Genomic DNA, 24,991 nt, shown 5'->3' with positions numbered 1-24,991 from the left:
TGATCGCGCTGAAGTATTTTTTTCCCCTTTTTTTTTTTTTTTTTTTCTTCCATTGAAGTCATCCGTTCACTCCTCTTCAGTTGCGGTGTGTCGGCGTCACGGTAACGCCCGTCTGGTTCATGTCGTTAAACACGCCGTGCGTCCCATACGGAATGTTGACGGGCACCTCGGCGCGTCCCAGCTCCGTGAAGGACTTGGCGTCCAGGACAAGCAGGAACGTGCTCTTGTCCTCCAAGGAGAAAACACAAGGAATGAGAGATGACATCACACCCGAGGTGTAGCCCTCCTTCTTAAGGTAATTGAAGGGGGCGAACTCCCCCCCACTCTGGCGTCTCCGGGGATGCAATATCACACTGTAATGTGGATCATTGTAAGTGGAGGTCCCCCCCCCCCCATATCGTCTTTGACACCTTGTTTCTTTAAGACACAAAGTTTGAATGGTAATCAGCTGTAAACACAAAATCCTTTATAAATAAGAGTGCACTGTTGTTGTTTTCTATGGTGACCCCTGACCCCACTGACCTCTTTGGGGTTGATGATGACAGACATGACCACGCCATCGTCCTCCCCGGTGGCGTTGGGGGCAGGGACGAACACCGGCTCGGAGGGAAACAGGCCGTGGTGACGCCACGCCTACACACACAGCCAGACACAACCAGACACAACCACAAACAGCCAGACACAACCAGACACAACCAGACACAACCACACACAGCCAGACACAACCAGACACAACCAGACACAACCAGACACAACCACACACAGCCAGACACAACCAGACACAACCAGACACAACCAGACACAACCAGACACAACCACACACAGCCAGACACAACCAGACACAACCAGACACAACCACACACAGCCAGACACAACCAGACACAACCAGACGAGGCAGTGTTACTCTGGGCCCATTGGACCCCGGTGACATCTATCCCTTATCTGGTGTCCAGTTACACTCAGAGAGAGAGAGAGAGAGACAGGGGGGGAGGGAGGGAGGGAGGGAGGGAGGGAGGGAGAGAGAGAGAGAGAGAGAGAGAGAGAGGGAGAGGGAGGAAGGGAGGGAGGGAGGGAGGGAGGGAGGGAGAGAGAGAGAGAGAGAGAGAGAGCGAGGGAGACGGGGGGGAGGGGGGGAGAGAGAGAGAGAGAGAGAAAGAGGGAGGGAGAGAGAGAGAGAGCGAGAGAGAGAGAGAGAGAGAGAGAGAGAGAGACTTGATTTAGCCCCCAGGGGAAACAAAGCCATTAAAGCAGCTCACAAAAAATCCAAAAGACAGGACATTAATTATAATAAAAAAAGTCACAATATAATAATCACCCATAATTAAAATAAAAACAAAAAATAAACACAAAATGTACATTGGAATACAAGTCAACATAAGTCAAACGTAAAAGGTAAACCAAATTTTGTCCATCCGTTTACAGAGAAAAGATTTGTCAACACAGAAAAAGTAACTGAAGCGCATAAGCGGTGAAACGTTGATGAAATAACGAGCGTGCCGGTGTGGGTACCGGATTGACTCGGCTGCCGGATCGACTCGGGCTCCTAGATGCGCAATAATGACTCACTTCCTGTAAACGCTGTCTTTTAAATGCGCACGCGCGTTTCATTCATTCCCATGTTATTCTCAAGTATTAATGATCTCCTTTTGTTTTCTAATCTATGAATAATAATTTAATGTGCAAATTATTGTTGCCTATACTTGGGTAATATATAAAAGAAGAATCGGTTAACTCCATTCACTGAACGGGGCGATCCCCTTTATTTCCAGCACTCCCAACACAGAGTCAAAACAGCGACCCACACGCAGACACTTCCGTTCTCCTCCTTCAGAATAAGAGTCCCTAACAGGAACTGGGTTACATATTACATATCATCAGTGCTTTTAGAACAGTTTCCAATGGCTTTGTTTGTGCGAAGGAAGGGGCTGCGTTCAATGAAACCGAAACCACAACGGATTGAGCCTTCTTTTTATGTCCTTGATTGAGCCCCGTTTATAAACAACCCTTCGGGGTTTTGTCCGTTGGCTTGTGTCGATACGTCAAGTTTCGATACGTCATCTGTAAGCGCAGGACCCCGGGTCGATCTGGCAGCCGAGTCGATCTGGCACCCACGCGGGCGCGAGCAACACGCTTACCTTCAGCTCCTTGGTGCGGACGTCCATCTTGAGCAGTGAGTCGCTGAAGACGTGGCCGAAGCCGCAGGCGTAGACGAAGCGGTACGGCCGCCCGTTGTTCGCCGCGTAATTGATCTGCGGGAACTCCAGCCCCCCGTACTGCAGGAGCTCATCGTTAAAGAGCTCCTCGTAGGTTAGGTAAACCTGGGCAAGGGGCGGGACAAAGAGAACATTTGACACCAATTAGGGCAGCTTTGTTCCTCAGTGGATAATAGGATGGTAATTATGCAGAGTTGGGTGATTATGGCGAAGCGGTTATGCTAATGGGAGGTAAACCTATCCTATTGGGATAGCACTGGGCTCGCTAGGTTGTTATGTATGTTGCCCAATACGATCTCATCAATGGAATAATGGGAATCTGTACATGTCCGCGTCCATCACATAATACCGTTTTCCCTTGAAATCAGCACTTTGTTTGCCGGGTAGCCATGACAACTAGCATATCACCTTTCTTTTATCAACAAGCTTGCGTCATTCAGTCAGAGAGTGTATGTGTGTGTGTGTGTGTGTGTGTGTGTGTGTGTGTGTGTGTGTGTGTGGGTGTGTGTGTGTGTGTGTGTACAAGCGAGATGACAGCAAGGTTAGATGTTATTCATTAAAAAGCTATTGTTCAGGCAAGGCGGCTTCTCCATGCAATCCTACCACTATCTTGCAACAAAAAAAAACTTGGCGCCAAAGTATTTCTTCTGACATTCATGAGATGTCAGTGTGAGGTGTGTTCAGTGAGGTCCCTACTGTAAGCTCTCCCACTGACAGAGAGCAGCAGCAGTGTCACACACCCACCTCTCCGGGTCCCGTCTTCTTGGCCGTGGCCGTGCAGAAGGACAGGTTGACGAGGTTCTGGTCCATGGGGGTGTCTTCGTCCACAGTGAGGGGAATGACATAGCGCCTCGGGAGGTTTCTGCACATGGAGTTGTAGAACTGACACAGAACACCAGAGGGGGTAGACATCAACCATGAGCAGTGAATATAAAGCATTTGTACGGAGGGTATGGTTTAAAGTCAAAGTTGCAGTTCCACACAAATATTATTTCCTGGAATATTATGAATCTCTCGTGATATGATGTATCAGTGAGTGTCAACCGGAAATGCCTTGATTGATGAGGCGTCCGTCTGTGTGTCTGTCTGTGTGTGTGTCTGTGTGTGTCTGTGTTTCCGTATGTCTGTGTCTCTGTGTGTGTGTCTGTCTGTGTGTCGTTGTGTCTGTGTGTCTGTGTCTCTCAGTCTGTCTGTCTGTGTGTCTGCGTCTATCTCTCTCTGTCCTGGATATGCACGTTCAAAGTTCACCATGGGTCTCCCCATGCACACAGCCCCCCCCCAGATCCTCCTGTCTCTCCGTGGACGGAGGGTCCCGGGGTTCACCTTGTCCAGCTCCTCCCCGCCACGGCGCAGGTTCTCCAGGGTGAAGTCCCCGATGACGGCGCCGTCGTCCCCGCAGCACATGTCCATCACCAGGCAGCCTCCATCCTCGTAGGCGTTGATCTGGTGCAGCGTGAACATAGGCTCCCCGCGGTACCTGACCGCGCTACGCTGTGGGGCAAAACCGAGACAGAATATTGGGTCAGTCACGCGACGACCGGGTCGACCTGAAACAACGTCAGGACGTGTTGGTAGCCGTGTGAGACCGAAGGAGCTGATGACTGAGTTTGTTGAATGGAGATTGGAGTGTGGTGGGTGAGTTGCTCCTCAAGGGAAGGTGGTAAGGATTTGTAATTATTTTAATGTCCCCGTTTTGTTTGCCTTTGATTTTCTCGCTTTTGTCTCCGACACAGAAAGATAGAGAGCAAACGCTCACTATTGTTGTATTTATATTATTATAATTTGTTGGCAGATAATCAAACAGAAAGGGTATCTTTTGTGTAAAAGTGTGACTCAAATGAACAAAACGGAGTTCGGGCTAAACTACAAAGGTTGCCATGGTTTCCGTGGGAGAGGATTGGAAAGTGGATCTTCTTGTCATCTCCCCATCTTTGATGTTATTTGGGAGCGTCGGGCGGCGTCTGTCTGGCTCTAAGCTACTTAGCGCTCCCCTGCTGGGACTCGGGGCTAACCGGGTTCAGAGACGGGTACCTCGCCAGTGTGCCGGTTGACCAGGTGGAAGATGGTGTCGCACTTGGGGTCCCAGGTCATGATCTTGTTGAAGCTCTTGCCCTGAACCTGGTAGAGCATGGCCTTCAGCATGTCCAGCTTGATTGGCTGCTCGATGAACACGATGTAGTTCTCAGACATGACTGGAGGAGAACAGAGCAAGAAAGAGATTGTCTTGTTGGAACACCTTGCTACCATGCAATGCTCTCACGCACGCACGCACGGACACAAACACGCACACAGGCACGAATGCACCAGCACTCACACACAAACATATACACACACACACAAGCACACACACACACACACGCATGCACGCACGCACACACCAGCACTCACACACACACACGCACACAGGCACACACACACACACACACACAAACACCAGCACTCACACACACACACACATACAGTCTCACACACACACAAGCACTCTCACACACACACACACACACACACAAGCACTTACACAAACACATTAACGCAGAAGCACTCACACACAAACATACAAACGCACAAGCACTCAAACACCCACGTACACACGCTTGCATCTGATACATGCATGATACACAAGGAAACTGCCCTCAAGGGAGATGCATGCGTGTTTACATGTGTACCGTGCACTCAACATGCATCATACAACCGCACACAGAGCAGAATGCCAACAACATTGGATTCAGAACTGCTGGCGAGGCAGACGGCAGTATCTCAATTCAGATGCATGATTGGAGGCTTAAGGTATACAGGTCCCTTGCTATTCTCCTACAGCATCACAACGTCCCAACGTCTAATTATGCCTTCTTGGTGCCAGATCGTCTGACAAGGGGAAGTGCGGTCTGGTTGAAAAGATTACAGAAACATGATAGAATTGATGCAGCACAATCAACTGCGCTCACGGCGTCGACCCACACAGGGGCAAACAGAAACACCGTCTGATTTGTGTTCGAGGGCATACACACACGTGCGCACACATGCGCGCATGCACGCACACACACACACGCACGCGCGCACAAACATACACACACACACAGACACACACACACACACAGAAACACACACACACAAAGATCTTATAAATCATCACCTTTTTACCACTGTTATAAAATGTCTCGGGTCGGAAAAATAAATAAATAAATATAATAAACGGTTAGCTATAAAAAATAAAGGCTGAAATACGCAGAACTGAAGGACATTTCATTGTGTGAGTGCGTGTGTCTAGTGACAATGAGATAAACGCCGTCAGACACAAAGAAGGAAGACACATTTGTCCCTTGTGATGCTGCAGATGGCTTCTGCGTTTCTACGACGACAGACCGATGCTACAGCTCTACAGAAACACACGGATAAACCTGCCATGAATCAATTAATCACTCCACGAATCAATATAGTTAACAATTATTGAATAATTGTTTTAGTATACTACACGTGAACACTCCAAAAATAAACAAGGTAACACTTTTTGCCGTGATTTTTTCTATTTTATTAGCGAAATAAAACGGGACATTTTGCGATGAGAACAATATCCCGAGTTTGAGATCTCAACCATGGGACATTGCCCGATATCCCGAGATAGCGAACCAATCAAATTGCGCCATCTTAGGAGGTTCACGTGTAGCATATAATAAGTATAAATGTATTCATAATGTGGATAGGTTCGGCCTCACCAAAGCTGTGGAAATAGGATGGCCTCCGGGGCTCGGAGGCAGGGATGGAGCAGAGGACCTTTGCCCCGTACAGGTCGGCCACGTCCTCCTTGGCCCCGTCCGCCTCTGTCTCCTGGGGCGGGACGCGCACGATGTTGTAGAAGAAGCCTGGAGTTCACGTCGGGTAAGACAGAGGTGGAGAGCAGAGAGCAGAGAGCAGAGAGAGAGAGAGTTGGGTTAGGGACCGGAGGGAGAGAGAAAGAGAAAGAGAGCGAGCACTGGGTTAGAGACCGGAGAGAGAGAGACAGGTGGGTTAGGGACTGGTGAGAGAGAGAGAGCAGGGTTAGAGAGTAGAGAGAGAGCGAGAACAAGGTTAGAGAGTAGAGAGACAGAACAGGGTAAGAGAGTAGACAGAGAGCTGGTTTAGAGACCAGAGAGAGAGAGAGAACAGGGTTAGAGGGTAGAGAGAGAGAACAGGGTTAGAGAGTAGAGAGAGAGCTGGTTTAGAGACCGGAGAGAGAGAGATCAGGGTAAGAGAGCAGAAACGGTCTCCAGAGTAAGAGATGAGAGTAGGATAAAGAGACAGAGATATATATGCATAGACAGACAGAAGGACAACATTTTGTAGACGGAGAAAGACAGACACAGGTAGAAGACAGACAGACAGACAGACAGACAGACAGAGTGACTTACATGCATAGACAGACAGAAGGACAACATTTTTTAGAAGGAGACAGACAGACACAGATAGAACGAGAGAAAGACAGACACAGGTAGAAGACAGACAGACAGGCAGACCTACCACTCTTTCCATAGGAGTTGCCCATGTTGTAGGTAGCGCCGTCTCTGCCGTAGTGGGGGTGAGCCGTGGCGGAGTTGACAGCCACGTACTGCGTCCAGTCCACCTGAGGCGGGCAGACGCCATCATCATTCTGAGGAATGGCAGCTCAGAACACCATTATGACCCTCCTCATCACCATCACCATCATCATCAGCACCATCCATGTCCCTTTGTCGCTGACAGAACATGCAGGGGGCGATTCGTATGGGGGGGGGATCCCTCTGGTGTTTTTTGTTTTTTTTTAGAACATGTGTGCAACAGGGAGGCAGAGTGTCGTGGTTGGAGTGGTTGACTTCCAGAGGAATAGTTCTGGGTTGGAATCCTCATGTCCCCCGGAGGCATCCTTGAGTAAGGGGAACCTGATAACCTGTACCTTCATGCTCCTTCCACATGTATTTCTTTAACATTCAGCGGGCGCTTTTATCCAAAGCGACTAACAGCCATTCCAGCACACATTCACACATCGACGGCAGAGTTGACCACGCAGGGCAACAGCCAGCCCGTCAGGAGCAGTAAGGGTGAGGTTTCTTGGTCGCGGACACCTCGACAATCACCTAGGAGGAGCCAGGGATCGAACCAGCAACCTTCTGGTTCCAAGTCAACCTGGCCTACCACCTGAGCATTCACCGTCAGTCGCTTCGGATCAGTCGTATGGAAGTACCTTCTCCCTGGTCTCCAGACTATCCGGGTCCACCCTCCTCATGTAGTTGGTCTCCGTGCTGACGAAGTAGTCCCCCTTGTACTTGACGAAGTTCACGCTGGCGTTGTCCGTGGCCTCTGCGTGTCCACACACAGAAATATAAATGTCTTGTTGCACTTTGAGTAGTTGGTTTATTTATCATTGTTTCTGGATGACAGTGTGAGGGAATGTAATAAAGGATGCGATCAAATCCATGCACATACATTAAAGCATGTTAGTCATGAGCACTTAGAAATAAAACGTTTTTTGACAAATTACTCCTGACATTTTCTTTTCAAAGCGCTTCATTACTGTGCCCTAATTAGTCATATCCGTAGTCGGCATATCGGGCTTGCTAGCTGTTGTTGTTAGTTGCTTCCCAAGGAGAAAGAATCAGACCGACGCAGAGCTAAAATTAATTTGATTACTGAAAATATACGAGGAGACACTGGCACACATACGGGGAAGTTTGAAGCGGGAAAAGAAGCGGGCGAAGATGTTCTTGCAGGGGTCGGGCATGGCGATGGTGCCAAACTCTGACACCACGATGCGGTCCTTCTCCGAGTTCTTAGTGTAGGAGTCGCTCCGCAGGAAGCTGCTGTTGTAGGTCACGTCTCCGTCCTTGATATGGAAGCGGTGCATCATGGCCATGCCGTCGAACCAGTGGCTGTACCTGTGACACAACACACACACACGGGGGGGTCGGTGTTTGATGACGAAGAGGCGTTGGGTTGTTTGTGTCGTTTTCCGATGCTAGCTAGGGAACGTGGACCGCCTTCTATTCCGACATATCCCCACTCCGACATTGACGTCTAATTGTCAGAGTTGCGGCACTTAGATTGTTTTCTCGTCCCCCCACTCCGACAATGGAAACAGAAATGGTCGGATTGGTGGGACGTTTGAAAACAATCAAAGTGCCGCCACTGTGACAATTAGACGTCAATGTCAGAGTGGGGATATGTCAGAATGGGGGAATGTCGTAATGGGGGCATGTCTGACTGGCAGCACGTAACCCTAGGGAACATACTTGTCTTTCCCGAACTCAAACTTCCCGGGCCCGTTCCTCAGGAAGCTGCCGTTGACCCAGGAGGGGATGGTTCCCTTGATGTGGGTGGAGATTGGCTGAGGGGTCTCCTCGGCTGAGTTCACCAGGGCAGCGATGCTCACCAGGCCTTTGGCCAGCGGACATCTCTGGGTGCTGGAGGCTGTGGAAGGGAGAGGGAGCCACTAAATAAATGTCATCAGATTAAGGTGCGTTTGAAGTTAAACAGACAAAGATGGAGCGAATTGGTGTTTTTTGAATGCGCGCACACACACAGACAGACAGACAGACAGACAGACAGACAGACAGACAGACAGACAGACACAAAAATACACCACACAAAAACAGACACACACACACGCACAGCTGTCAACCATATCGTTGGGTTATCTGCTATCATACCTTAGGTTGCAAACGTGGAACTTCAATGAAAGAGTCGCCGTTTTCTGTTATCTCTCAAAATGGCTGAGCAGCCCACCATTAACTTGATCGACCTCTGACCCTGCTCGCCTTTCCAAGGTGCTAGCCTCAGCAGCCTAGCTTATCCGAGAGGTCAACAGAAGAGCAGTAGCTATCTTGACAATTAACAGCTTATGGATGAGATTAGCTAATCGAAGTGGGAAATCCTACATGGATCCTAACAGACGACTCAATCGTATGTTGTTGCTACCAACGCTTTACCAACTTTCTTAATAAAAAACAAAAAAAAAACATTTAAGTGGGACAGGTCATTACAATATACATCCGTTTCCCAGAGCTCTTGGACCCTAGCATGATGGAACTCTGTGAAATGACACTATGGGGTGTGTGTGGAGGACGGCTGGTTAAAGCTGACCTAGAGTCCCGAGTCATACTGATTGGTCTGGGCGGGGTGAGGCTGCAAACTTGTTATGCATTAACAAATAAATGTGCACAGGTTAAACCAGCCATCAGCACACACACTCGGAGAGATCTCCTGCAGGGCAACATGGAGCAACAGCTCATATTATTGTCAATTAACTTCTACATTAAACTGGTTTTCTCCCATCGCCATGCTGTTTTCCTTGTCTGGAGGAGCCCAGGTCAGCTGGAGTTTTGGCATGGACATTGTTACAGACACAATCCCTATCTCGGTCTTATCTGTTATCATGGGAACATTCTGCAATTGACTAACACTTTAGCTCAATATTATCTAGATAGTGAAATAGTAAGAAATATCTATGTTCGTGAAAATGTGTTCAATATGTAATATAGCAAACAACAACTTTAACATTTGGTTTATCTTTTATCCATACACATATATATATATATATATATATATATATATATATATATATATATATATATAGTGTCCTATCAGAAACTGGTGGACCAGTTGACTATTGTTGTTATGAAAACAGCAAATAAAGTCTTCAGGAAGCACCAACAAATGGATATACATTTCCTATGTTTGATGGTGAATAGACTGGCATGATCATTTTAAATCTTAATGTATATTGAGTGTGATTCTGATCGGGTTGGTGGCGGATGGCTTGCAACTATATTATAATAATGAAAAATATCTTCTGTGATTCATCTTGCCTCCCAAATGCACTTTCATGAAAGTATGTGGTAACACATAAAGATGAGCTCAGAGCTGTTGTGGAGATTGTCTTCAGGTATCATCTTGTCTTTTACTCATTTTGAGATGACCAAAAACATTTAGGCATTTACTTTAATTGGTGACAGCTGTAAAAGCAGATTTTAAATAAATATTTCCTTTTATTTATTTTTTTGTGACAAGGAGGCAGTAGGTGTTTTAATATTGCTGTCCCATTTGAATAGTTGATTGAGCCTCTGGTTAATCAGATGATGTCTTTTATAAACAATAGTGGATTTGTGAAGTTAAATATCTTGAGGCCACCACAACTGTCCCTTACTTTTCTGTGAGAGGAGAGAAAATTTGAAATTGTTGACATCTCTTTCTACCAAAGTGATAAATGATGTCGATTCATCCAGTGAGAGTGTGTGCGTGTGTTTATGTATGTGTGTGTGTGTGTGTGTGTGTGTGTACGTTTGAGTGTGTGCGCGAATGTGTGTATGTGTGTGTGTGTTTGTGTGTGTGTGTATGCATGTATGCATGTATGTATGTGTATGTATGTATGCGGTGTGTGTGTGTGTGTGTGTGTGTGTGTGTGTGTGTGTGTGTGTGTGCGTGCGTGTGGACATGTATGTGTGCGTGTGTCTGTGTCTATGTATGTGTGTTTGTGCGTTTGCGTGCATCTGTGTCTTTGTGTTTGTATGTAGTGAATGACAACGTGTTTCATATGTCTGTTTCTTAGGAGCCTGCCACCAGCATAAAGAAACAACAATTCAAACATATTTATACAATCATGCATTCTCGACAAACATCGGTCTCCATACTGTTACCATGGATGTGGGTTAATGGCCACGGACACAGACTTTTACTCACCGTTCTGGAGGGGTTTGCCTGCTTTCTTGGACATGGCTGGAGGTGTTGTAGTGCAGAAGAGAAACACTAACCCTTTATAGGACACGTCGGCCAGCAAGGGAAACTACAGGCAGCAAAGTTACCAAGGATACTATCCGTGAGACAATGGGTGAACAAGATTATTATAGGGAAACGTTTGTGAGGTAGGGAATGCACAGGTAACAAAAGCTAAGTGGGAGTGACCATAGTGGAGAGTTTAGGATTGGCGGGAGTGGCCAAGTTAACTGCAATACACAATGGGAGAAGTGGACATGTCTGCCAATCTGCAAGCAAGCCTGCAAGGAGGTTAAAGGAATCTACAAAACAGAGAAGTCAGTCGATTGGCCTGGCCTTAGGATCAGATATAGTGGCTCCAGTGGGAATGCAAATGTGAACTATCTTAACCTCTCTCAGTTAAAGAGAAAGAGGGGTGTATTTTAAGATACAGGGAGAATGTATACAATTCATTTGAATGTGGATAGTCATTATATAAACAAGGTTAATATAAGTTGTATATAATTCTACATTATAGTTATGATTGATATTTCCACGACATGTGGTTTCCAGCAGCCGGAGAGAGAGTCAGGTAATAGGGGAGTGGATTGTACTTTGCACCCTCGGCCGACTACAAAATCCTGTTATCGATGTCATGTTTATCTGTGTAGCAGACGGTACATGGTCATTGCCAAGTAATGAAGTAAAACAATCAGTGTGCAGGGGTCATGGATTGTCAACAGTGCTATTTAAGTTGTTGTGTCAAGTAACACACAAAGCTGAATTGTTATAAGAAAGTACAAAGGATGGCGTTTCATTGAAATAGTACATTTGACCAATCTCCATTGTGCTCTTTTTTCAAAGAAAATTGCATTACAATTTTTTTTGTATTGCCCAAGCTCCGAGTTATAGAAATTCCGCTCTAGTAAACTAAAATGTCAAACCCATAATAAATGCCATTTTAAAACTCAGATTAGGTTAACCAGATGAATCTTCCCTTGCTGAAGCATTATCCAGTCGTCTCATTTGCATATATTTGTACGCAACACTCCCAGCAAACGAGCAATTAAAACGGCAGTCCTACTATCTCTAGTAACACACTTTAATTCAGCGATATCCGCCGTCAATATATAATGACTTCACCGATTCAAACACGGCAGCCTTATCTAACCTTTAGACTCATAAGCTCCCCCTTACACCCATTTCTGGTCTTGGTTTATACACTGCATATCTTCAAGCATAAATTAAATTCTTCCACAATAATGACAGTATAGCAATCGCGATATAACGTCAAAACCTACAACAGACACATTTTGAATATTTGTTGATTCTCTTTACACTGGTCATAAACATCTTGTTTATGAACAGCTACACCACCTCATCAGTAGACGTTGTTGTTTGTATTGCGTCACATACTGTATATATATATTTATACATATTTATAACTCAATCACACCAGACACTCACTTCAAAGCACAGAATTAACAGCCTCTAAAATTCACCCTGGCAAATTATGATCCATTTTTGACGTCAATCATTTTTTTGTTTATGTGATCCTTGAAATAAAGGTTGATCCAACCCTTGATTGACGTTTAAAAGCAACCCTTTTTATTTTAAACACTCAATGATTTCCTCAAATGTCTCCCTTTCCTTTATCATCAGTATCTCTGGTTGGCAGTGTGATCTTTTTTAAACGGTTCTTTGTGGCCATCAAACAGATTGAACAGTCGGGCTGTTCGCTGTAAATCATCCCCAGGGCGAGACGTTCTACTGTGCTCAGCATGGAACCCTATGGCCCAGATATCTATAATCATAATTCACCTAATGGGGGCCGGGATACAAGTTCCACTGTGGCATAACCCACCATAAACCGAAGCGAGGAAGCAGCCAGAGTTCACCTCCAGTTCTCACAGAAAGACGCCTCTTAAAGCCGACCTGTCACAAAACCACAGGGTTGTTTAAAAACAGGCTTTAATTAGAATTAATTGTATCCGTTCAAAGTGTAATCACACACACACACACACACAAATGATAATCCTGAGGCGCAGGAGATGGAAGTGAATCCCGTTGTGGTGGTGTTGAAGTGGAGGATTACAATAGAGTACAGCCCAGACTATTATTGATGGAATTATTTTCTACTAATGTGTTTCCCCTTTCAGAGAGACTCGTTTTGAGGCAACGTGCCTCGGGACGAAGGCGTCATCGATGTCGTCTTATGTTACCTTCCCTCTGTTTAAAAATAATAAACATTACCTTAGTTAGCATTTCACTAATTGCTTATTATTCCACATGAAAATTACAAGCACATGCATTTCAACGTGCTCACTCAGACACAAACACACACAAACACACACACTAACAAACACGAAAAAAGCATGCAAGCCTGCACATGTGCACACAGACACACACAAACTCACACACACACACACACACACACACATGCATGCGCGCAAACACACACACACACACGCACACACACACACACACACACACACACACACACACACACACAAACACAATAGGATAGACAAGGCAAAAGGAAAAGAGTATTACATTGAGAACAATCCCCTGTTTTAACGGGCTGTCTTATCTTTAAAGTTACAGTACTGCAACATCAGTTGAAGGTTATATGTGATTCTTTCATTTCTAATGGCTCACTGTTCCCCAGTCCTTTCATCCTCTTTCCGGCCAGATGTTTCTTCTTGTATCCAAGGATTGAAATTCATATGTTAGCTTTTACACCCACTCACTTTTTCAATTGGAAGCACAAAAAAGCAAATGGTAACATGAAAAAGATTTATAGATACACATTCCTCTTTCATGGGAAAGCCTTACTCATTGCTGTTGCTTTAGATAAATTGTCCCATCTAGTGGTGAGCAGCAACACAGAACTAACACAACAAAGACAGAGATCCTTAAGCCTAGGAAACACAAGTTCATTCGGTGAGTGTTGCAGGCAGCACTCACCTATTGTTATTCTCAGGCATTATTCTTTCTTTATTATTCTCTACAAATCTTGGGATCCTATACCTTGAGTAGGGTAGGCTACTCGTATTTTTCTTTGCAGATTAGATCCCTCAAAAAAAATATTATTTCAGCCAATCAGCTTGTTTGAATTTTATTTTTAGCCAACCAGATTGCTCAAAAAAAGCACAACACCAACGTGAGAAAGGACCAGCGGATTCCAACGTTAGTACTTCCAAAAACAAGAAAAGTCTCCTCCAAATATGGTATTCTACAGTAATACCTTGAATCGCACACACAAAGTAAATAAAAGTAAACAGACATCACTCACACTAACACACACACACGCACGCACGCAAACACACACACACTCTCTCTCACACACACACACACAAACACACAAACACACACACACTTGATTCAACCATTTCAAACTTTATCAGAACAGCTCAGCTATTCTTTATTTAATCTCAAATGTATTCAAACTTTATCACTTCAGCTATTTGTTTAACTCTTACACTTAATTTGTTTCCAACCCTTTTACATTTTTTAAATGGTGTGCATTTTTACATTTTTTACTCAATTCAGGCTTCGAACTCTGTTCAAATCTTTTCACTTGATTTAAGCCATTCAACATTTCTTTACATCTTAAAGTAAGCCATCTTATATGGCTCTACTAAAACATATTTTCAACCTGACTTTGCACTACAGCACTCACCGCATTTTCTGATGATTTACGTTATCAACAATTTTTTGTTTTCCACCAAGAAAACATGTATTATACCATTTAGTTACCAAAGAAAGACAACTAGGACAACAGGGCTCTTGAACAGCTACCGAATACAATAATCTTTGCGTTTACATCTATAAACTATTTCTCACCATTAAACCCAGTATAGTCTTTATCCCCCCGCTTATCTCTAACTCCCACCCACACAAAACTATTGTTCTGAATCACTTTTCCTTGTATATATAACTTTTGCACGATCTTGGCACATATTTACAATGTAATCCAGCTCCGAGGGCACCGCACAATGAGACAGGGTATCACCCAGGAATGAATGTCTTTCTGTCCTGACTTTCAGAACATAATCTTGTTCCAATCCTTCCAGTCCATCTCACTGTAATACGATTTCACTTTGCTACTGGACAAATCCCCCAGATATAAGGTATTTTAATATTTGTATTGTTTTTCTGTCATTTAATCATCTTATTTTTATTATATGTAAAATACGTTGTATTGGCCTGTTGCATGAAGTGTCAGTTACAAATATAACCGTTTTCCATTTCTACTTAATGTTTTGCGTATAATCCGACATTTGCTTTAAGATTGTACATGTTACCAAACCTTTCCTCATTGCAAATCGATAACTTTCTTGTGAATTGCATTTTGCTTATTTCCTGCACTTTTGACGCAACAGTCGTCGTATTCAATGGGTGATTTCCATGTTCATAATAAATAAATAAAAATGTTATAAATTTAATAACTTAAAAAAATTGTTGTCAGACTGTTTATAGACCTACTGGTTTTCTGCTCTGTGCTGCTTGCTCATGAAATGCCTTGCTTGGCGCTCACAGTGCCAGGTGTTACATTCCCGCAAGGATAGACAACAGTTGGCCTTCAGACTATTAATATTAATATAAATAACATGTATTATTTAATACGCTAAATAATAGGCTATGCTGATGGGAAAGGTTCATAACAGGCTTATGATAGTAAGTAGGGGGTAAGGCTTGTGATCTTCAGCTTCAAAAGCAACAACAAACAAAGCTATGTGTCTCTGGTAGATACGGGGTCCACGTGCCATGGGATCGAGTCCCCATTGTCGGGTTCGAGACCCAAGGTCATGAGAATTGTTCCAAAGCACACATCTGTGTGTCGGCGAGACTTTCCGAGCCGATGCCAACTGTCACACGCCCTTCGTGTGACAGTTGGCATTCATTGGCCCGTCGTTCATTGGTCCGTCGTTCTCCCGCAGATTCTTCTACGGACCAATAGGAGTCGCCGGTTGGGGTTTGTCGATTCTAGACTCGGGTTTAAAAGGGAGCGTGCGCCCAGCCGTCCGACTGCAGAGACATCCATCAACATGATCCTCTTTGTGCTCGCCTCATCGCTTCTCGCCAGCGGTAAGAACATCTGGAGCTCTCCGTCACACTCTCTCTGCCGGGATGGAGTTCCGCTACGGGCGAGCTCCTTCCCACACGTGTGACTCACCTTTCCAGCCCGTGCCTGTCCGCTTTATCCTCCGACAACCTTATAAATAACCAGCTAAACTTTGTGTGTGTGCGTCTACAGCCCTCGGCTGCGGGTCCCCTCCCATCGAGCCCTTCTCGTCCCGCGTGGTGAACGGCGTGGACGCCAGGCCCAATAGCTGGCCCTGGCAGGTGAGACGCAGGCTGTAAACAGCGTGCAGCTGGTGGTGGAGCCTCAAGGGTTGCATCTGCTGCTTTGATTACAAACACCAGGGAAACCCAAAGGCATGCTCATGAGAAGATACAGATGAAAGGAAGGGGTTTGAGGATGTTTGGAGACGCCTCTTCCTGCCTGGCTGTCTGTCCGTCCGTCCGTCTTCACGTCTCCATCTCTCTGTCTCTCTCTCTAGATCTCCCTCCAGTATGAGAGGAGCGGTGAGTGGAGACACACCTGCGGAGGATCCCTGATTGCCGAGAACTGGGTGATGACCGCCGCCCACTGCATCAAGTAAGACCCAAAACGTGCACCGTCAGAACCATCAGCGACCCATCGACCCAGTCGTCGTCATCACCAGCAACATCAACATCTTCATCAACCCTCATCCCCGCCATTATCACCATCATTATCCCCATAAGAACCGTCATAATGATCATCACTACAATAATTATCTCATCTACATAATCTGTGCCCCCCCAGCTCCAAGTTCACCTACAGGGTCTTTGTGGGTAAACACAACCTGGTGAAGGAGGAGCTCAGCGCCAAAGCCATCCTGACCGAGAAGATCATCGTTCACGAGAAGTGGAACCCCATCTTTGTGGCTTTCGGGTAAGGCCCTATTTTGGTGTTGTGTACTGGCACTGGTTTATCGTCGTCAGCATGGTGGCAGGCAGGTGTGGACACACAATGCGAGAAATGAGAAATCGTTTGCACTTGTCGCCTTGGCGTGGGCGTGGCCCTGGGGCAGCGTCGCTCTGTTTTTGTCACATTACCATCAGAACCCGGCAAATGGTTCAGCTTACAACCTCCACCACACTGCCAGTCAGCCGGGCCTCCTCAGAGAACACTGCACACAGCTTTACACAATATATTCATTGAGCTACATAAAATTTACTAAACCAGATTATTCTGTCAGGACATCAGTCTTATCATTGAGGCACTAACTTTCTCTCTCTCTCTCTATATTCCTCCCTGTGTCTGGATGTCTCTCTCTCTCTCTGTATATTCCTCCCTGTGTCTGTATGTCTCTCTCTCCCCGCCCCTCTCTCTCTGTATATTCCTCCCTGTGTCTGTATGTCTCTCTCTCTCTGTATATTCCTCCCTGTGTCTGTATGTCTCTCTCTCCCCGCCCCTCTCTCTCTGTATATTCCTCCCTGTGTCTGTATGTCTCGCTCTCGCTCTCTTTCAGCAATGATGTTGCCCTGATCAAGCTGGCTGAGCCTGTGGTTCTGAGCGACCGAGTGCAGCTGGCTTGCCTCCCTGCCGCCGGCACCCTGCTGCCCAACCTGTACCCCTGCTACATCACCGGCTGGGGAAGGCTCTACAGTACGTCAGCGGGCGCAGGCCGCGGGCAGAGCGTAGAGAAACGAGCAGTGTTCTTAATCTAAGTCTAGCCAAACGTTGGTGTAACCCTGACATTTTCGGAAGCGACTATTGACGACAGTTAATAAATTCCAGGGTGTTTTTTCTGGTAGTTCAGTGTGACCTCACAAGCTCCCCCTGAGAAGAGCACTTCCAAACTTTGTTATTTATTTACCTGCCTCTAAAGTCGCACTCCTCTGGTTGAGACCGCCAAGGGTATCTGAGAGAGAAGGGCAAACAGTATGTAGAGGAGAAAGGCTAACAGTATGTAGAGGAGAAAGGCTAACAGTATGGTGAAGAGAGAGGCTAACAGTATGGGGAAGAGAGAGGCTAACAGTATGGGGAAGAGAGAGGCTAACAGTATGGGGAAGAGAGAGGCTAACAGTATGGGGAAGAGAGAGGCTAACAGTATGGGGAAGAGAGAGGCTAACAGTATGACAGGCTAACGGTAAGTAGAGGAGAGAGGCTAACAGTATGGGGAAGAGAGAGGCTAACAGAGGAGAAGGGCTAACAGAAGGGCTAACAGTGTGTTTGTAGGAGAGGGGCTAACAGGAGAGGGGCTAACGGCCGTATGTGTTGTCTGCAGCCGGAGGCCCCATCGCTGAGAACCTTCAGCAGGCTCTGATGCCCGTGGCCGACCACGCCACCTGCTCCCAGCCCGACTGGTGGGGCGTCGCCCTCAGGACCAGCATGGTGTGTGGCGGCGGCGACGGCATCGTGGGCGGATGCAACGTAAGTGCTGTGCGGTCGTGTTGTGAGGAGTACGTGTGTATCCGTCTGTAGCGTGTGTTTAGAAGTACCCAGGTTGTTTATACAGCCTTTGTGCGTGCGTGCGTGCGTGTGTGCATGCATATGTGACCGGCTGAATCTGCGTAGTGTTTTTCAATGAAAGACGTCACCCACGATCTCTGTCCGGACTCGGGAACTCCGCCGTCCATTTACTGGTTGCTGAAGATAAACATGCACAAACAGCATCCTCTTAGAAAGTGCCCTTGACAATCCTGCAACTCCTCTATTCCCAAGGGAACCAGAAAAAAGGCAGTACATACAACATTATAACAAAAATTATTGAAATCAAAGCAATAAAAGACATACCTGAAGATAAACATGCGCAAACAGCTTCCTCTTAGAAAGTGCCCTTGACAATCCTCCAACTCCTCCACGAAGCACACAGAGGGGGAGGGGAACTAGCATGACTACACGAGGGGCAGGTGCATGCTGGGACATCGCAACAAAATACAAAGTTCCCCAAAACACTGCAATCTACATTTACATTTACATTTAGGGCATTTAGCAGACGCTTTTATCCAAAGCAACTTACAATAAGTGCATTTGTTACAATAAGTACATTTGTCATAAGAAGTGAAACAATATATCGCTGTCGGTACAGTAAAGATGTTCATAGAACCAAGTGCAAGTATTACAATCGCTAGGCTAACCCATTCTATGCATGGATATTTACCCAAGACTTCAATCAAACAATGTACAATCAAAATAACTAATACAAAGAATGATAAACTATAAGATGGTCAAAGATTTGATCACAGAATAAATGTACACACCTCTTCCCAAGGGGACAAAGGGAAGAGGGCAGGGGGCGCAGGAAACTTAAGGGGTTCTCGGAAATGTGGGCGGGAGCACAGAAGGGTGTGGAGCCAAATCAAAGAACAAAATCAAATAGAAAGTGTGGAAAGCTACACTTCAGGTAATAAAACAAAAATGTAAGGCAATTTTGTGTAATTATAATTTAAGGGATATTACACCCTGTTACACATACATTTGCGTATCCATTTGTGGGTATATGCATGTGCCACTGAGGAATGCCGCTGGCAGAGGATAAAATGAATGATTTATTTAATTTATTTTTATTAACATGCATCTGTTAATGGATTTAAGGTCCAGTGTGTTTACTCCGGAAGCTTCTAGCGGTGTGGTTGCAGATTGCAATCGACTGAATTCCCTCCCTTCCAACGACTACGTTGGCCTGTATTGTGATGCCAGTAGCCCTTCCAAGATGAAGTCATCAACTCTGACAGCATCGATTAGCCAGGTCACATATATTTCAGTCTGTAAAACTATAGATCATAGCTTGCACGTAAATGCCCTTTTACATCGATCGTGATTGTTTTCTTGCGGTTTTTTTATTCCGTACACAACACTCATTATACCGCTCCTTCCCTCTCTGCCGAGTCCGTTCCGCTAGCCGCCACTCAGATCCACACACTGGATCTTTCGCACCTCCCAGAGAACAGGGAATAGTGTGGAGCAGGAAGCCTTCAGATGACCACTTGACGTGATGATCAGACTCAGTCCATTGTTGTGAAACGCTTTGGCACTAGTGAGCCGGAGGTCTTAGTGAGTCATGTCCCTGGATCTCAGGGGGGGGGGGGCAATTAGCCATTCAACACGCTCAGATTCTTTGTGGCCCTTGTTGAAACGAAAGAGTAGCCTTCTGCTGTAATAATGGCGTGCGTTAGTATATAAATTATAAACTTGGCACTCAAAGAGCTGAGTCAGTGATTGCCTGTAACTATTAATCCCCGAACTATGAATCAATGCATTAATCAAATGAGTATAAATGACGATAATAAAAGAAAGGAGGGCACCCGTGCTAAGAACACATGCACTCATGGTTTTGTCGAATGCTGCGTTATTCATCGCACTGCCATTGAATCGTGAATGACAACACGTGTCACGTGATCGCGCGCTCTTGCTTGCGGTGCACAGGGCGACTCCGGCGGACCCTTGAACTGTAAGAACGACCAGGGAAAGTGGGAGGTCCACGGCATCGCCAGCTTCGTCTCTGGGATGGGATGCAACTACGTGAGGAAGCCCACCGTCTTCACCCGAGTGTCCGCCTTCAACGACTGGATTGACCAGGTAGCCCCTCCCTCCTTCGTTCATTGGTCGCATTCATCTCGTTAACTAAATTTATATTTAGCACATTGTATGTGTCTTTCTATTTTTTATTTATTTTTTTACACTGTACATACATGTCCTGCAGATACACAGCGTTCGCTGGTGATGGTGGATGTTTAGCTCTTCTCTGCAGATGAATAACTGTATGCTGCTCTGTGTTCTCTTCCCAGGCCATGATGAACAACTAGAGATGAATAAATATAAATAAATCTCATCAAAACATATTCTTCATTCTCCGGTTTTTTTTGTGTGTGTGTTTGTGTGTGTGTGTGTGTGTGTGTGTGTGTGTGTGTGTGTGTGTGTGTGTGTGTGTGTGTGCGCGCGTGTGTGCGTGTGTGTGTGTGTGTGTGTGTGTGTACACACGCATTTATGTGTATACCCATAACCATCAAGAAAATACGTAATTCATTTATTTAATGATGTCTCGTCCGGATGAATGGTTCTGACCAGTGAGTCTAAATTTACTGCGTCTCCGAGCCTTTGCCCTGCAGCGTGACGCTCCTGCAAAAATAGACAATGTCAGCAAATGTCCACAAGGTGTCCCTGTACACTCGTGATAAGCGATCCTTTGTGACATATTTCTAATGAAGTTGGCCCCTGTGCTGATCTGGCCGGTGCTCTTGGCCAAAATGGTGGCACTGCCTACGTAAGGGCGACAATTACTGATTGTTTACCCCGAAAAGACACGACGGAAACATGCATGAAATATGACTTGTTGTATTGCTAATTTTACACAGCCCTTTAACGACCAGCATGGAGGCCGTAGGTAGGCTACCGAGTTAATTTGCACCGGGAATATTAAAACAAAACAAAAATGTTAATTTAGAAGAGTGTGAGTGAAGGCCAAATTAACATCTAAAAGAATTCCTTTAAATGAAGTCTCTTCATCTGCGAAACAAATGCTTTATTCGAAAAATGAATCTAATATTTCTGAAGGACATTGACCTTGCTGCTCCCTCCTCCCGGTTAATGTGAAAGCCATCACACTCATCTGCTGAATATACCCTTTCCTTTAATAGCCTTTGGGAAGATTGAGGGAACGGAGCGAAGAAAGAGAAATGACGGATCAAAGGATGATCTGTAAATCCCGCCTTTATTTCTCCCCGTCTCCCCTCTCCTCCCTGTGTGTGTGTGTGTGTGTGTGTGTGTGTGTGTGTGTGTGTGTGTGTGTGTGTGTGTGTGTGTGTGTGTGTGTTCACGTCGGATTTTATGTTTTGGTTATAAGATATAGGGGGGGTGAAGGGAGGGTGAGTACTCTCTTATGCGCTAACACATTTGAGAGGCATTTCTTTATGGGAACATGTTACTTAATTCTTTCATGGTGAGGTTAACATGAACATGGAAATGCAAGAGAGGGAGAGAGAGAGCGAGAGAGAGAGAGAGAGAGAGAGAGAGAGAGAGAGAGAGAGGAGAGAGAGAGAGAGAGAGAGAGAGAGAGAGAGAGAGAGAGACTCACTAAAGTTCTCAGATAAATGCCTCTGGGTCGTGCTTCTCTTCAGTGAATCAGCCAGTGATCACTGATGTCTGCTTATCATTCCCCTTCTTCTGCACAGCCGGTGATTCTCTCTGGACTCTAAATGAACAGCAACACTCTCTATATCATATCAACGAGGGCGCGTGTTTCCGGTACTCTAATCCCATAAATGAATAATGCATGGTGTGTTCCTCTCCCGGGTCTCCGCCGGAGCAGCTTTTGTGTGGAACCAGAAGTGAGAACAGAGGGATGAGGAGAACGCTTTGTTTTCTGATTGAACTCACTGGGTCATGCCAGGCCACGCCCCTCTGGGCCAAGACCCTATAAGCCACGCCCACCTTGCCTCCCTCCCATCCTCTCTCTCTCTCTCTCTCTCTCTCTCTCTCTCTCTCTCTCTCTCTCTCTCTCTCTCTCTCTCTCTCCCCCTCTCTCAACAAAGGACTCTGTTATGACCCTTGGGGACTGTTCTTCTGAATACCAATTAGGGGAGAAAACGAACCGAATCCAGCCTTTATGCTGCAATTTCCCAAGCCTACTTTCCCTACTACATTTCTCTAATAAAGTAAGACAATTATCTTTTTTTATATTTATAAATGATATTTTACATATTTTAACTTATCTTTATTAACTTTATCTTTTATTGTTTCTGCTTTGTAGCTGTTGAGGAACCAAGCCTAAAATTGAATTGCTCTTCTCTTGTACTTGTACAATAAGATGTAATAAAAATTATTCTGATTCTCATTGAGTTTCAGCGGTATGAGTAAAGAGCGAGGCGGGTCTGTACTGCTTCATTACATCATCTCAGGCGATAAGCTCCCCAACTCTCCTCTGGAACTCTCTCGGGTGTTACTGAACGTTGCGTCAGGACTCATTTGATTTTGCGGTGCGTAAAACACACTGCTGAACTCGGATATTCGAACACATGTCCAACGGTAGACTGTCGACGGATGAATAAAGTTTGCCGTGCCGACTTGTTGATCATGTCAGAGAGAGAGAGAGAGAGAGAGAGAGAGAGAGAACGAGGGAGGGAGGGAAAGCCGATGATTGGATGTTCTTCGCGCCTCGTTATAAGTCGTTTACGGAGCGTGAGACACGGGGGAGAAAGACGCGCGAGGGGGAGGGAGGGACCGGGCACTCGAAGGAGGGGAGGGAGGGCAACAGGAGCTCGATACCGAGCAACACGGACTGCAGCATCCAGACTGTTGTCGCTTCCTGTTTATTAACACCAGTTCGCGATAACCTTTTGGAGTTGCACAGTGGTTGACCGTGCATGCGTGCTGAATTCATTTCGAGTCGGTTCTGGAGTTGAGTGAACTAGTCCCACTTGTACACAAGTTCTTGCTTAATAAAAGTGAGGCTCGGGTCTTACACGCTGGGGGTGGCGGGGGGAATGCAACACTGTGCGTGGGAACGTTTATTTTTTATTTGCCTTCACTCTAATGCAGGACTTGGAGGGAGCACACGCATGGATGGATATGGGATACCGGCCGACCCTAGGTAGGCTCTTCAAATGAGGGATGTGTGTCAAATGTCCGTGTTTGAATTGTTAATGGCGGCAGCTTAGTGTGCAGGACTCTGAATGGTTAAGTCATATAATAAAAAATAAACAAAAGAAAATTACTAATGACGTACATAGTCAACCCCTTAGGCTGTTTTATTAATGTATATTATTGTGATATACTGTGCTCTCATGAATTAAAATTATCCGAGTAATTCCGATGGTGCCTGACACTGAGTCCCTAAATCATTATGCAAAGTGCGGTTTGGAAGTTATTCCATTTGGTGATGCTGCGTGCGCACCATTATCACGCATGTGTAGGCCAATGTGTCCGACCACTATGGGATATTTGCATCAATCTCCATGACAGTGTGTATTCAAACAAACAAACAAACATGCGTATCATAGATAGGCCTCACATTCATTGACCCCTTCATCAACAACACAGACACACTCTGTTGTTGCCTTAATTAGATTCTCCCCAACAACCTCCCAACATCGCTGTTGGTGAGTGTGTCGCATTCATTCCATCGCGATTTCAAACTCTGTTTAATCTCTGCTTTGAAGTTGTCTGTAGTTCATGGAATGTATGCACACGTACACACGTACACACGTACACACACACACACACACACACACACACACACACACACACACACACACACACACACAACACACACACACTCTCACACACACACGCACATTCGCTTGTCTCATGGTAGATCATTTTTGATCTCATGCCAGTCTCATTTACTTATGTAGAACTAAACCTAATCTCGTGTCCATCCATTAACTTACTAATAGAGTTAAACCCCCATGCTATCTAAAATAATTGTACATATCATTTGAATTAAAATAATATATCCTGACAGCCATAAAATGACTAAATGGTGTATTCTTAGAAGCTTGATTTGCTCTAATTTTATTTAAACTAAACCACGCTTACAAGTGATGTGATGTAGTGTTCATTGACCCTTCCGTAAAACTATTTAATTTAATTTATATTGGAGTACCATAAACATATATTTGTTTCATTTATTTCACAGACAACTCTACTCACAACAATAAACACCCTGAAATGTACCCAATTTTCACCAACAGCAATGTTTTAAACAAAAGTTGGACATTAAGAATCTCTCCCCCTTCAGTGACCACTCTGTTCTATCTAAAGAGGTATACTAATATTAATGTAATACTAATGTAATACTAAACTAATGTATCTTCTGAACTATAGTGTCTCCATAGAATAAACTCTATTAATCGACTGAGGGAATGAACGTAAATATTCACTTATTTAGCATAAATCTTTCTCTAACTATGGAGCAAAATGCATGTAAGCATTTCTAGTCATTAGTGTTATACACTCTATGAACGCACACTTCACAAAATACTCTTTCTCAAGAAATATTGCAATGATATATCAAAATGAATGCATTGGTCACTATCATACTCCT

The 24,991-nt window shown here is 45.2% G+C and overlaps 2 protein-coding genes across 2 annotated transcripts; one reads left to right on the top strand and one right to left on the bottom strand.

Moving 5' to 3' along the window:
- Positions 1-76: 76 nt before the first annotated feature.
- bco2l (beta-carotene 15, 15-dioxygenase 2, like) lies at positions 77-10,932 on the bottom strand (the record flags this gene model as incomplete). The annotated part of the gene is made up of 12 exons (XM_079746425.1): positions 77-229; positions 523-633; positions 2,136-2,318; positions 2,958-3,095; positions 3,537-3,704; positions 4,245-4,405; positions 5,927-6,073; positions 6,708-6,810; positions 7,408-7,523; positions 7,887-8,098; positions 8,453-8,630; positions 10,899-10,932. 12 exons carry the CDS (start codon positions 10,930-10,932, stop codon positions 77-79), a joined length of 1,704 nt encoding a protein of 567 aa, XP_079602551.1.
- A 4,984-nt stretch (positions 10,933-15,916) lies between these two features.
- Positions 15,917-20,753, top strand: ela3l (elastase 3 like; the record flags this gene model as incomplete). Its single annotated transcript, XM_079751409.1, has 8 exons — positions 15,917-16,001; positions 16,171-16,259; positions 16,478-16,575; positions 16,765-16,893; positions 17,474-17,610; positions 18,233-18,378; positions 20,374-20,526; positions 20,736-20,753. The coding sequence occupies exons 1-8, from the start codon at positions 15,962-15,964 to the stop codon at positions 20,751-20,753; spliced, it is 810 nt and encodes a 269-aa protein (XP_079607535.1). The 5' UTR covers positions 15,917-15,961.
- Between the last annotated feature and the right edge of the window lie 4,238 nt (positions 20,754-24,991).

Source organism: Pollachius pollachius (genome assembly GCF_949987615.1).
Source record: "Pollachius pollachius genome assembly, chromosome: 1".
NCBI lineage: Eukaryota > Metazoa > Chordata > Actinopteri > Gadiformes > Gadidae > Pollachius > Pollachius pollachius.
Note: the sequence above shows the minus strand (reverse complement) of the source record. Positions and strands in the feature narration are given on the sequence as shown.